The following is a 14,920-nucleotide window of genomic DNA, read 5'->3' on the forward strand; positions in this document are numbered from 1 at the left end:
CTATGTTCACTTGTCTTTGTTTCTGTTTAGGGTAAGTTGCCCTCAGATCAACAGCATGATTTTGTCGGACAACGTCTGTATACGGTGGTTTTCTGCTCTTGACTGCGTTACATGACACTTTCACACATTCATACAGTGCATCTTTGTGCAGCCATCGTTCATCACACCTTCACCTACTCACGCTGTCGTCACACCTGTCATTTTAGTTCAAGTGTCTTGTTCAGGGACACGTTGGCATCAAGGACAACTCGCTGTACCACAGATCCACTCGTTGATTTAAGACCTGGTTTTAGAGTTAAGGGTTAGGCAGTTGTGATGGTTAAGGTCAGTGTCAGTTGTAGGGAATGCATTAATGTCAAAGATGCGTCCTCACTAAGACATAAAAACATGTTTAATGCGTATGTCAGAGAGAGAGAGAGAGCAAAAGAAAAAGTTTTTCAATGATTGTTTAGTGTAAGTAAAAACAAAAGCACATTCGGTACTTGTTTTTTATTTACAATGAGATAAAAGCTGAGACTCTGTCTGTTTCTAATATGTGATACAGAGATTAGGGTTACTTTAGGAGGATGTGACAACTCAACCATCACAGAGTTACATGAAGAAACTGATCGATCACAGAAACCCCGTGTTTGCGTCTGGACTCCAGTTAATAGTAGTCATAGTTGACATCAGCTCCGTGTCTGTAGGTGCTGTGGTCCCGTGGGCCAATGGGGGCGTTTTCATCGTAATGATGCTGGCGCCCTTGGTCACTGGAGCGCGCTTGGTCCATCCAGTAGGACAGGTCAGCCTCCAGCCTCTGGTGGTGGTGGAGAAAAGAAGGAAAAAAAAGCACAACACAGACGTGACTCATTAGGAGGCTGGTAATAGATGAGGAGCAGCTGATAAAGGCTCCTGCTGAGACAGCAGACACAGCTGTGGCACACACACACACACACACAGGCAAACAGTGGAAATGCCAGTGCGTTGACAGCTCTGGCCTTTTAGGGAAGCAACGGCAAATGGTATAAGCACAGGGCGTCGTTCGTGTACGAGTGTGGTGGAGGAACATGGCTACAGGGACTAAAACGCAAACACTGGCAGCTGTCACAAACCCTGAGTGTGGGGAGTTATTTTTCTTCCCCTTTTTATCTGCTGCTTCCTGTCCCTGGTGGATTCTACATGACAGACTCTGTCCTGAAGGAAAATTTACACCGCCTCTGTCGTATTATATTCTTGTTGTGTGTGAGAGACAATTCATGAATATCTCGCTTGAATTCATTCATTCAGTCAGATGTAAAAAAATTGTTTTTAGAGTAATTGTTGCCACATTTTCCTCCTGCATGGATGACATATTGAGTGATATATAAATATACAGATACCTTTTATTGTTTTATTTTATGTGCATTAATTACACTATTTTCTTTTTACATCAGATTTATTCAGAATCAGAAACAATTTATTGTCTGCCATGATAGAAAATACTTTAGTATGTCGTCCAAATTTTTGACAAAAAAGTCATAATTTAGTATGTCGTCCTAAATGTGACAAAAAAGTCATACTTTAGTATGTCGTCCAAAATGTGACAAAAAAGTCATACTTTAGTATGTCGTCCTGAATGTGATAAAAAAGTCATACTTTAGTATGTCATCAATTTTGACCAAAGTCTACAAATAAGTATATGCGTCCAGAGATTTTGACAAAGAGTAATGTTACGGAATGTAGGTCCAGAATTTTTGACAAAAAAGCCATACTATAGTATGTTGTCAAAATTTTGACCAAAAAAAGTCATAATTTAGTATGTCGTCCAAATTTTGACGAAAAAGTCATACTTTCGTATGTCGTCAACATTTTGACGAAAAAGTCATACTTTAGTATGTCGTTCAAATTTTGACAAAAAAGTCATACTTTAATATGTCGTCCAAAATGTGACAAAAAAGTCATACTTTAGTATGTCGTCCAAAATGTGACAAAAAAGTCATACATAGTATTGTAGAACTTTCTAGCAGGCAAAGCTATTTGTCTTTCATTCCATTTATCTGTTTATTGTTGCAATTGGTATCAAAGCACCGTTGCCTTTAAGGTGCATCGTCAAAGCCATGTTCTGTTATATATCGCCTTCGTATAAGCTATCTATCATCAGAACCTGTACGACTTGTCGGTTTCACAAGCTGACTGACTGTAGTTAGTAGCTAACAAACTGCTAACTTTACATTACATTACATGTTATTTAGCAGACGCTTTTATCCAAAGCGACTTACAATGGAATTGAGTACAGTCAGCGAGGAGTGGAATCGAACTTGCGACCACTGCGACCATGATGTTTTTCGCACATAGGGTACCGGTCTTAACCACTGAGCCACTCCACCCAACTGACTAACTTCTAACTGTCTAACTGCTAACTGACCTCTGCTTAACTGTGTATGTGGAATAAACCTTCAGAAAGACAGTCGAGTTGTGCCCACCGTACTTGTTCTGGTCACCCTTTCCAGAAGGGAGCATTGAGCTGGGAAGACCAGCCAGCAGAAATCTGGACAAGTATGTCGTCCAAAATGTGACAAAAAAGTCAAACTTTAGTATGTTGTCCAAATTTTGACAAAAAAGTCATACTTTCGTATGTCGTCCAAATTTTGACAAAAAAGTCATACTTTCGTATGTCATTCAAATTTTGACAAAAAAGTCATACTTTAGTATGTCGTCCAAAATGTGACAAAAAGTCATACTTTAGTATGTCGTCCAAAATGTGACAAAAAGTCATACTTTAGTATGTAGTCCAAATTTTGACAAAAAAGTCATACTTAAGTATTTGGTCCAAATTTTGAAAAAAAAGTCATACTTAAGTGGTTCAAATTTTGACAAACAAGTCATACTTTAGTCAAAATGTGACAAAAGTCATACTTTAGTATGTGTCCAAAATCATACTGACCAAATTTGACAAAAAGTCATACTTTAGTATGTCGTCCAAAATGTGACAAAAAAGTCATACTTTAGTATGTCGTCCAAAATGTCAAATCAAAACAAAAGTCATACTTTAGTATGTCTCCAAAATGTGACAAAAAGTCAAACTTTAGTATGTTGTCAAAATTTGACAAAAAGTCATACTTTAGTATGTCAAAATGTGACAAAAGTCAAACTTTAGTATGTTGTCCAAATTTTTGACAAAAAGTCATACTTTAGTATGTCGTCCAAAATGTGACAAAAAGTCATACTTTAGTATAACGTCCAAATTTTGACAAAAAGTCATACTTTAGTATGTAGTCCAAAATTTGACAAAAAGTCAAACTTTAGTATGTTGTCCAAATTTTGACAAAAGTCAAACTTTAGTATGTTGTCAAAAAAAAAGTCATACTTTCGTATGTCGTTCAAATTTTGACAAAAAAGTCATACTTTTTATGTCGTCCAAATTTTGACAAAAAGTCATACTTAAGTATGTCAAAATTTTGACAAAAAAGTCAGTCAAAAAAGTCATACTTTAGTATGTCGTTCAAATTTTGACAAAAAAGTCATACTTTTGTATGTCATCCAAATTTTGACAAAAAAGTCATACTTTTGTATGTCATCCAAATTTTGACAAAAAAGTCATACATTTGTATGTCATCCAAAATTAGACAAAAAAGTCATAGTATGTCGTCTTTATGGATTATAGATAAATTTGAGGCGACTCACCTGCTCGTCGTAGCCCATGTACATGAACTGCATGATCCACTGCTGCACGTCAGGTCTGCTCCGGTCCCAGATGTTCCTCTTGGTTCTGCTCAGCTTTGCCAGGAATTCCCGAGCCTTCGAGGGAGGGACGTCGATGGAGGACTTTGACAGAGTAGTACCAGGTCCTGCCACTAGATGGAAGCACAACAAGAGAAGAGATGAAACACATTTAATAAAAGGTTGGATTTTTTTGTAGTGAAAGTAGAGCCACTTTACCCTCTCTCTTCTTTAAGATCTTGTACAGTTTGCTGTCACCTGCTGCATCTGTGAATGTGAAACAACAGAGAGGATTTATTTACTGTTTAATACTCAAAGATAAATACACATTTCTAGCTTTCTGCTGTATATTTTCTTTTTTTATGTTGAAAATCAAAAAAATAGAAATACTAGAGAAGTTGATTTGGAGAAAAGACACTTCAATATAATACATTTCCCTCCTTCATTTTCAAAACCTATAAAAACACAATTTTAACACATTTAAATAAAAAACGGAGCAGTAGTGAAGACCCATACATACATACATCTTTAAAACAAGAGTCACAAACTCATTATACTGTAAATGTACACAGAGATTACAAGAATACAAATGGTTGCCAGGTTTTTTTTCTGGATGAATATGATGCACAATCATAAACAATGTTTGAGGGAGATGATTTATTTAGAGATAATACGTCTTCCCAGAGAACTTGTGTTTCATAGAACTGTAAGGCTCTTTTTTTAAAATTAGTTTCAATCCACTGATGTTTCAGAGAACTGGGGTTAAATCCTTAATCTAAAGTTTTCTTCCAACATTCGTTCCACTTCACTGTTTCAGGGAACCAGAGTTAAATCCTTAACCTAAAGCTCTCATTCAAAATTTCAGAGATCCGGGGTTAATTCCTTAACCTAAAGCTCTTTTTCAACTTTTGTTTCACTACACTCAAGTTTCCGAGAACTGGGAGGGAGTAATACATTAACCTAAAGTTCTCTGCTGTCTCACTTGACTCGCACAGCTGTTTCTGCTTCTGCCGTCCTTCCATCCATGGTGAAATAATCTCATGAATCTGTGTCTCCACAGACAGGAAAAAACACAGCAAAAATGTGTGCGGCACCAACAGGATTAGTCAGCGTTGTGTGAATTCATTTGACAGTGAATTAAATGTAACATAAGACATTTTTATTTTGTGTTAAAAGGAACACTACAGCTCTCAAAATAAAGAAAAATGTCTATGAAATTTCACCGGAAATGAAAGAAACACGTTGAAATTGCAAAATCCTGCACAGACTGTTTATGTTTATTTTGTGGAAAGGGGATAAAAGTGTAGCTCTTTCCACATCATTCCCTCAGTTTGTGCAGCATTGGTGGGCAGGGACATGGCAACCCCAAAACTTTAAATATGGACTGCAGTAACCGTCTTAAACTCTGGTTGCATATCTTGCATATAGCGTCTTTAAATCAAATCCTCTGGCAGCAACCTGTTGCATTTATTTAGACACATAGACATAAACATGAGGTTCATGACTGAGGTATGGGTAAATTACGACTATGAATACGAGATAATTGTCTGAACGCCTGAGAATCCAGTCCATATTCTAAGGTCGACGTTCTCTCAGCTTGAGAGGAAAAAACACTGTGGTTTGGAGTGAAAGGAAACTTCAGGAGAAAATTGGCTGCGTGTGTTTAGTTGTGTTTAGTTTTTTCTCCAAATGAGCTATGACGAGCGCATTCCTGCATAATCAACAATGTTCTGCATACTTAATGAGCTGTTCTCCCACAAGATGAGTCAGAGATAAATGGGCATAATGCATTATTGTACTGCATGCAGTTCACACAGTATGTGTAAAGATGAAATTAGAGAAGGTAAAATCCTACAAAGGATGAACAAAAGATTTAGGGGTTTAAACAAATTCTTTTTACTTTAGTCAAAATGTGCAAAAGTTGCTTCTGAACAGACATTCTTGGTCTCAAAATGTGGCAAAAGTCACTTGCAAGTGCTTAAAGGATGGATTTGTCATTCAAGAGTGAGATTAAAGTCTGTGAAGCCAAGGTTTTGAATGAATTCATTCCATTTACAGAAGTAGAATTCCCAGAAAAGAGAGAGTAATTCATGGAAATGACACTTTTATAAGTTAATACATCCAAAAAGTATTATTGCAGACAGATGAGTTTCTGTTCTCTTTACATTTTTCTTGTCTTTGTTAAATTCAGGAATGTGCATGAGTAAGAGAGAAGAGGTTGGAGGCAGAGAAAATCTTTTTAAAGATAACTAGTGAGCACTTCACAAAGCCTGATTGATGGATGTGAAGGACGGGCAGAGAGTGGTGAATATAAAATGCAATATTTGAAGCAAGCAAAGCAAAAGATAACAGGAATGATCTCACCTCTGAGAGCCAACAGTGTCACCACCACTGTCAGCGCTATTAACCTCAGGTGGAGCTGCCGTGGAGCCATTTTGTGCCCACTCAGAGTCTTCACAGAGCTGTGTGAAGGGAACAACCGTGGCTCAACTCTCGCACAACTGGAGCAGAAGTGGGCGGCAACACAAAGTTTCCATGTGGAAACTGGCGTGTGGTTCAGGAATGTGTCTTTACCTCTGACAGCCTACAGAGACAAGACTTAGTCCTTATTACTGGAGCGTCAGCTTTAAAACAGCACAATATGAAAGGGTTTCAATCTGGTTTGAATATAATTTGCACGTGCAGCATTAAAGCTGCGGTGTGTAACCTTTGGTGATGGATCAGGCAAAACTATCAGCGCGGGCTGTATACAGTGGCAGCACAAGGGGCAGAAGTGAGGAACTTTTTGTGGGCACTTTCTTTCGCTTTACTGGCTTTACTGGCTTTACTGCTGCTGCCTGTCTCGACATGAAACAAGTCACTTCCTGTGTGCAGCAGTGTCACCGGGTGACAGAAGCTCTTTTGACAATCAATGAATGGGTTTGAGAAACAGGATTTCTGATCGTTATAGTTTCTTAAATCTGGATATTTTCTTCGTTTCTTTGCTCCATATAATAAAGTAATCACTGAAACTGAAACATTTTGGTTTGTGGACAAAACAAGATTTTTCAGAACCTCATTATTTCCAGGTTTGACAAACACTGATCAACGTTTTCTGACATTTTATGGACCAAAGGATTTCTCAATGAATCGAGAACGTAAGTTAGTTGCAGCTCGAGCTGCAGCAAAACAACAAATATGATGACAGCGTCTGGTGAGTTCAGATTGATCTAATATTTAAAGACAACATTGTTCTTCTGACACGACGTGCTTTTGGGGTCAGTGTGTAAGAATTAGTGACATCTACTGGTGAGACTGCAGATGAGGACTGCCCCCCCCCCTTCCCCAGCACATCAGGGAACTACGGTGGCCTTCGTATACCAGAAAGGATGTTGTACTGACACATGGCAGCGCAAGACAGCGACCCTTGCCTGAGGTTCATGTAAAAGTCTTATGTTAGGGTGACAGAAACTAGTCTTATTTTAAAGTAAATATACCCTTATACAAACATACTTCTGATTCAACAAAATACATGACATTATTTCACATTTTTTAACATTTAAATGCAGAAATGTTACATTATATCCTCCACTTAGCCAGAAATGGTCGGAAATTGTGCGTGTCCGTGAGTACAGCTGGAATGTGGGGAACTAAGAGCCGGCAGATGTCGGAGCCGCTTTTCATGATGGAATTCAGAAAGAAAGTGGGAACGAACGACGCAGCTGAATGCATAAGAGCACGAAGACGCTCAAAAGCCTTTTTCCTCGCTTAATCGGCCGAGGTGGGCTCTGCGTGAAGAGCACATTTAACCTGCTGTGCACGCTCTCACCGGAACACACGCACACGCGTAACACCTGCATGGCTCAGTGAAAGGCACAAGCCCTCGCTCTCAGCAGAAACAAGCTGACTGAAGGAGGAGGCTGAGTCCTACCAGCCTTCTGAGAGTCTAACCCACAGCTCAGCGTCATCTGGCTTGTATTTCCATTGCAGATGGGGAATGAATTACTGGGGGGGAGGAAGAAGGTGTCAGAGGGGGATTTGGAAGCCGTGTGCAGCTCAGGAGGTAGAGGCATGTTGTCCACTTATTAGAATCTGTGGATAGATCAACATCTTTAAGTGTCCTTCAGAAAAATACTGAACCTCATATTGTCCAAGACGATGTGTGAAGCACTCACTTAAGTGCAGATGAAGAGCCGCGCACTGTATGAGTGACACACGGGGTAAAGTGCTGCGAGTTATTAAGATGAGATAAACGGTGCAGACCGTTCACCGCACTGTGCTTTGGTGTTCTGTAATGAATGAATGAATGGATTTTTTTTTTTATCAGGAGAACTAAAAGCCTCACCTTTCCTTTCTAATGTGTGTCGGAGAATCTTCAGTTTGTATTCAATTCAGAAGGTAAGTGCTTCAAGTCTACGTGGCATACAGGTGTTTACACACATATACCTGATTTCTGTAGAACCAGAACTTGGGAGAACTTGAAGTGGGAGTCCGTTAGACTCAGTTCAATTGTGGGTTTGCAACATTCCGCCAGCTTTCACACGTTAGTGACACGAGCCGAACCTTCAGAATAACGTGTTCCCCTCCTCGCCTGAGGCGGCGCTGCATCAACAATTACTGAAGGAGAAGAAGACGAGACAAACAATGAATAAGAAAACTCAAATCCTATCAGTCTTGTTTCTTTTTTCCTTTTGTTTAATGTGATCATTACGACACACACACGTATGTTTTGGTTGTGTTTACCCACAATGCCCTGTGTTGTATTCTGCTTCCTGCAACAGAGACCTACGTTTTTAGGCTTCTTTGGTTTCATCTTCTTAACTCCTCCCTTTTTTAATTATTATTTTACTTCTAAAACCAAAGTACTTAAGACTTTTACTTAAGTACTGTAATAAAAAAAGGGACCAAAGTCATTTTCTGTAACATACTTTTACTCAAGTATCACCGTTGACGTACTTAATACTTAATGCCAACACACTTCTTTCTATTTTTATTCCACGTCTGAATATAGCAAACCTCAAACCATTTGCACCTTATAAATAAAGACAAAATTAATTTTAGAGCAGAGAATAACAAGCGCGGGCAGCGTTGACATAACTTCTCAGCGCTCAGCTGACTTCATGTTTGTGTTTGTGGACAGCTGCTCTCTGTGCCTCGAATTGTCCCCTGGGGACAAATTAAGTTTTGAAATTGAAGACACGGGAGTTTATTGTCACTCTGAGAATGTTTCCCACAGACAGAGTACTCATATTCTGTACTTAAGTAGAAGTACAGATGCATGTGTAAAAAAAATACTCTGGTAAAAGTAGAAGTACTGATTCAACTCCTTTACTCAAGCAAAAGTAATAAAGTACAGGCTCTGAAATGTACTTTCAAAGTAAAAGAAAAATCTACTTAAGTACAGTAACAAAGTATTTGTACTTCGTTACTTGTCACCTCTGCCCAAAGATCACATTGAACATAACTCGTCATCCTCGCTGTGTCAGACACATTAAATAAAGACTGTAATTATTACTGTTGGAACAATATAATCCCGTTATAATGGTATTACATTCATTTAGATTCTTACATTGTGCATTCCAACTGTCTTGTTAAATGCAGATTTACAACATTTGTAGACTTTTAGAGACTCTTTAGACACTGTATATTATAGTATTTGATTTTATTCAGTTTCTTAAATGTAACTATTTGAATTGTATATCATTCTGTGTCAAACTCTGTGTTTTTTCCTATTCTGAGTTGGAGTAGCTGTAATAAAACCTGATTAATTAAGCTTTTGCTTTAAAGTGTGAAACACCTTGTGACACACACACACACACACACACTCTATCATCATCATCATCATCATGAAAATCACAGACAACATGGCATTTTGAACAAGATGAAGAATTGAAGTGTTCAAAACACTGAGATGGAAAATAATGCAAAGCTACACAGAAGCTCTGTGTGTGTGTGTGTGTGTGTGTGTCCAGACACAAAGCTCTCTTTTATTTGCCCACAAATACCCTTTAGAGGCAGCAGAATAAAATATAATCCCATCATATGTGTTTTCAGTCTTCTGTATGTTTTTATGACGCTGTGGGAATCAGGGAATCAGGGAGCATAAATAAAAAGCAAAAATATGACAAAAACTTCCCTGGAAAACAATTTCTCATGTCAAATATTATGTTACTTGTTTCTATACTCAAAGGTTTACGCATGTTCTACGTATTTTTCTATGACGTATAAAACGGCGCAATACCACACCAGAAGTCGTGGGGGCAGTATAGAGTCAATAATCAGGAAAACGATAAAAAAGTGTCTCTTTATACGGACGTTTAAAACAAGAAAACGCTGCTCGTCATTAAACTCTCTCATTAGAAATATTTCACATTAGTGTCACATTCCCAGGCGCCACGAAATCCGCCCACTTTTCAGTCTCCTTTCAGTAAAATGGTTGTGAATTAAATCAAAACGAGGCACAAATATTTACTATTTTCACTCCAAATGTAAAGAGTTATTTCTGTGACCGCTGCAAATTTCATGTGTATGTTTGCAATTCAACCCACGCAAATTAGCTTTTTATTTATGCCAAATAAATGGTCAAAATCTTCTTTAAAAGAACAGTATCATACATTTTCAAATTTTCAAATACACACTTCAAATTATGCCTGAACTGTCCCTTTAAGATATGAAAGTATTGTTATTTTTACAGAAAGATTACAACTTATACGTGACTCCTACTCCTATGAGAGTAATTACCATAATACAAAGAAAAATAACATTTAATGTCAAAAATGCAAAAATGCAATCTGCAACTTTTCTTTGAACAAATGAATCATTTTAAAACAGAAGTGACACAGAAAATGTATTTTTCTTGCACATTTTATCCTCTAAAGTGTTGTTTGAATGAAACATAACAGAAGAAGACGTCGCCTTGTGTTCCCGGGAGGTTTTAGTGCATTTTTTTAAATTATTTTTTAGATGCTACAGAGAAATCCACTTGACTTAAAAAAAATCTTCAGACGGCAAGAATGAAAAGTAATGATTATCTGAAGCCCCGGTGGAGGACAAAAAGCCATGACTACAAAGAGACAAGGGGGGATTTACTCACAGTAATAAAAGTGAAGAGCATCTCCAGCCTTGTGCTTTTGTAAGAAAGACACAGTCTGTGACAAAGAAGAGACGCTTTTTATATGAAGGGGAAAAGACGAGATTAAAGCATTTCCATCAGTATAAGTGGTGGACGTGTGACATCTGTGCGAATGCCGAGCTTTTAGCGGATCCACCGAGGTGAAAAGCTAATGACGACTGAATAGAGCAGAGCGGACAAATAAAATTATCTTGTCAATAAATCAGTAAGAACCTGGTTTGCAGTCAACACGGCCGCACTTACAGGGGGGGCTTTTGAATTCCAGCTGTCACAGTAACCTCCTCCCATTGTCGTCCAATCAGCGTTTGTGTCTCTCTGCGATTTAAACGACAGAGTCAGAATTTTTTCATCACGTAAGGACATTTTTTTTCCTGGTCACTGGTGCAAAAATGAAAGAGGAAAAATAAATAAAGACTTAAGTGCAATTATTTACAATGTAGAAAGGATGATTATAAATAATTATGTTACAGTTTCGGCTGGAAAAAAAAACACCCAAACTGCTGTGACGTTGAAAAACATAAACTAGCCACTGACAAGACAAGAGGCACAACACTGCCCCCATGTGGACATCTAAAGCTACCACAGCTCAGACTGTTTGGAATGAGACAAATGACAAAAAAATACATCAATAAATAAATAAATGAACCTACGGTTACACTCACTGATTATTTTGATAATCAACTAATCTGTCTATTATTTTCTATATTAATAAGAGTAATGGTTAGGTCCAGAAAATGTTGAAGATGATGAAGTTAAATAATGTCTTATTTTGTCCACAAACCAATAACGATTCAGTTTTAATGATTGCATTTGTTACACGGAGCAAAGAAACCAAGAAAATTGTCACATTTAATAAGATGAACCCCCAGAAAAAATGGCTTAATTCTTTAGAAAACACTCAAACTGAAATGCTAATCTGTGGTTCTGGTTTTGTCCTTTCAGGCTACTGTAGATGGCCGCCTGTGTAGAGCAAGGCCCTCGCCTACAGTACAGTACACATACAAGGCTGATTCTAAGGCAACAAAAACCAAACAATTTTTTATTTTAAAGCGATTAAACACCTATACAAAGATATTTAACCCCTCTGTTACCAATCATGTTGTGCACACCTCTCATTACCATAACTCCTAAGACCGTTTGTCATATTTGGAAAATTCAAAAACTATGGACTGGCGATCTGTCTCGGGTGTGACTCCGCCCCCTGTGACTCTCATGTGGAGGATGGATACTGGAAAGCAGAGAAATATATAATATATATATAATAATATATATATATATATGTATATATATATATATATATATAATTATAATAATAATAATAATATATAAATAGAGCTTTAATTGCACCCATATACTTGTCATTACGGTAGAACCTCAGGATTCCTTGGAGCGACCAGATTCACCGGCACGTCACACATTTGTGACGTCAGCTTCTCAGTACTGTGATTCCTAAACGGTTGAAAAACTACCAGATATGGAAAAGGTGAAAGTTAATAAAGATATTAAAAAAGTGGCAAAAACACTCACTCATTGAACATTTTTTGACAATTCTTGAGCCATAAAATCAACATAAATCCAAGCCAACTCATTATCATGATGGTTAAGAAAGTTTGTCAGTAAACGTTGTAGAAAGTTACACACTGACCCTTTAATTCTGATTAAATGAACCATTCAAAGACAATTAACTGTCAAACAAGTGCTGTTGTTTTTTTTTTTTTTTAGTATTCTTCAAAAAAGATTTTATTGAACAAAAGTATTTAAATTCTCATCATGTTGTCGGTGATACAGTACCATGGTTGGATCTCGACAATTCGTATATGCACCTCATCCTATTTTGAATATATACATACAGTGGAGACAAGAATTAAATAACAATATGCTCAATAACATTCAGATATATATATCTATATAGATATATATATATATACACATATATAAAAGCTGAGGACTCCATGATCAACACTTCCATTGGTAAACAAACGCATATTGCAAAAAAAACAGGGAATTGTTTGGTTATAGAATCGTTTTTCATTAACAAACCTGGTTATTTGGTTTGTTCGAACAGTGAAGAGAGGACATTAACGTTCGCTAAGCCCCTCCCCCTAAAGCAAGCTCATTTTTCTAAACCAGTTACAGAAAGAGTGATTTGTTGATTTTGGACTAAAGCGTTTTGGAAAAGGACAAAATCTAACCTAACATTCTATAAATTGTTTGGATCGCTGTTATGATTGGAGCGGTTGTACCTGGTGAAATGCCTCGCTACTATGGTCACTGCTCGGGGGGGAGGGGCTTAGCAAAAGTTAGCATCCAGTTTCACAAACTAATCAGTTTTTCCCAAATCAATAAACGCAGATTTTCAGAATGTCAATCAATCACTAAATTGAATATATTTAATATTTCCAACAAAACTCTGAAGTGGCGAGATAGAAAGAATCACCGTTAACAGAAACTACATCGATAAAGGTCCTAATTCTTTTTTTAACGGTAGCTGAAGTAGATCCAAGTGTATATACTCGAAAAAAAGTGATTTCTTTACGTTATTCTTCAGTCAGCATCCCCACACAGCGACAGACCATAGACTGTATATAAAAACACACGCAATAATTCCCATCTTTAAAGTGTTTAGAGATTTGCAAACGAACCAAAGTCGAGGGGAATAACTGGACTGGAATAACGTCCGCTCCGACTGCACCGCACGGCCGTCACAAAGATCCGATAAATTCTGCGATATTATTTCCCGATCTCTGGGGATTAAAAGTGTTTGGTGAAAATGCAAGGCTTTTGCGAAAACCTGACACCCGGAGCTCTACTGGACGATACCGGCCGTCAATCTCTCTGGCGTCCACTCAAACGACTCTAGACGTGAGCACAAATTGCAAATTTGACATCGTATTCTATGGATGAAAGGACCTAAAACGAGCAATTTGGACACGTGAAGAAAACGTTTTCATATACAGTCTATGCTACAGACACATAACTGGAGAACATGTTCAACGTGACACAATATAAAGGCGTGAGCACACAGCTGTGAATGACGGTGGAGTGCGGTGAGTGCAGTCGTACAGGTACGGGCACAGGGCGGCACATTTGGTTACATCGATAAACATTCAAACTCGACAGAAAAAAACCAAGAGCTCTTCTCCCCTATTGCATTTGAACACTTTCCCCACACTGAATGAATGAAGTGCTGTGTCCACGTTTTATTAAGAATCATAATGATGAGTGGAGACGGTGACAGATAAGACATCGTGTAAGAAATTATGTTTTTTATGAGGAATGGTGAACATAATAAGGAGAAAAAAAAAAAAAGGCAAGAGAGCGATTCTGGTCACTTTGTGAAGTCAAAAACCTCCAGAGAGGGATTTAAGTTAGTGTCAGGAACATACATTTAGAAGAAGAAGTGGACAAAGTAAAAACCATGGCCGGCGTCTGATAATGTCTGTGTGGGATGAAGAGCGATGGTTTCAACTTACAACGTCTGCGGAAGAAAGCGGCCGTTTCTGTCCTGCTGTGTTTTTATGACATCAGAAGGAGAGCGGAACCCTCGCCAAGGCCTCAGTCGTCACACGAGGGGAGGGACGTGGCCGCGAAGACGTCCTCAGACGGACAAGAGTCTGAGCTCAGGCTGGAGTCAAGACAAGTTAGGGAGCGGGTGTTAGTATCGTGTGTTTGGGTGCGTGATCCAGTGTAAGTGTGAGGACGCGGGAATCACAGCAGCGCTTTGATGAGGTACAGCTTCTCGCCGTGCTCGCTGGTAAAGATGGGGGCTTTCTTGTAGTGCTCCACCAGCTCCTCCATGGAGCCGAACTTGCGCTGGCCGATGCAGTAAACTCCCTCCGTCTGACGCACTTTAAAGTGCTTGTTCTTCCCCGTCGCCTTCAGGGACACGGAGAAATCATTGGGCTGAGAAAACAGAGAGACAGTCTGTGAATATACACGTGGGAAAACACAGAGGTTCTCCTCACTTTTAAATTACGCCAGCAGAGGGCAGTATAGTCTCAAATTCTATATATTTGGAGCTCACCATCAAACTGCTGCACTTTCCTATTGTTTTAAATTCAGCCAGCATCAATTATTTCATCACTATTTTTATTATGTTAATAATTATTTCATCAACATAAAGTTAATCAG

General features: G+C 38.3%; 2 protein-coding genes across 2 annotated transcripts in view; both read right to left on the reverse strand.

The window, feature by feature from the left end:
* Positions 1-474: 474 nt before the first annotated feature.
* On the reverse strand, positions 475-6,256 carry ecrg4a (ECRG4 augurin precursor a). Its single transcript, XM_044013346.1, has 4 exons — positions 6,043-6,256; positions 3,898-3,945; positions 3,643-3,812; positions 475-796 (listed from the first exon to the last, which is right to left on the reverse strand). Exons 1-4 carry the CDS (start codon positions 6,110-6,112, stop codon positions 647-649), a joined length of 438 nt encoding a protein of 145 aa, XP_043869281.1. The 5' UTR covers positions 6,113-6,256; the 3' UTR covers positions 475-646.
* Positions 6,257-12,674: 6,418 nt separating this feature from the next.
* nck2a (NCK adaptor protein 2a) overlaps positions 12,675-14,920 on the reverse strand; it is a 39,045-nt gene continuing 36,799 nt past the window's right edge. The window contains exon 4 of the mRNA XM_044013333.1: positions 12,675-14,692. Coding sequence (XP_043869268.1) covers positions 14,498-14,692 — 195 coding nt within the window. The 3' untranslated portion in view covers positions 12,675-14,497. The remainder of the gene's footprint in view (positions 14,693-14,920) is intronic.

This window comes from Solea senegalensis, linkage group LG2, assembly GCF_019176455.1.
Source record: "Solea senegalensis isolate Sse05_10M linkage group LG2, IFAPA_SoseM_1, whole genome shotgun sequence".
Taxonomy (NCBI): Eukaryota; Metazoa; Chordata; class Actinopteri; order Pleuronectiformes; family Soleidae; genus Solea; species Solea senegalensis.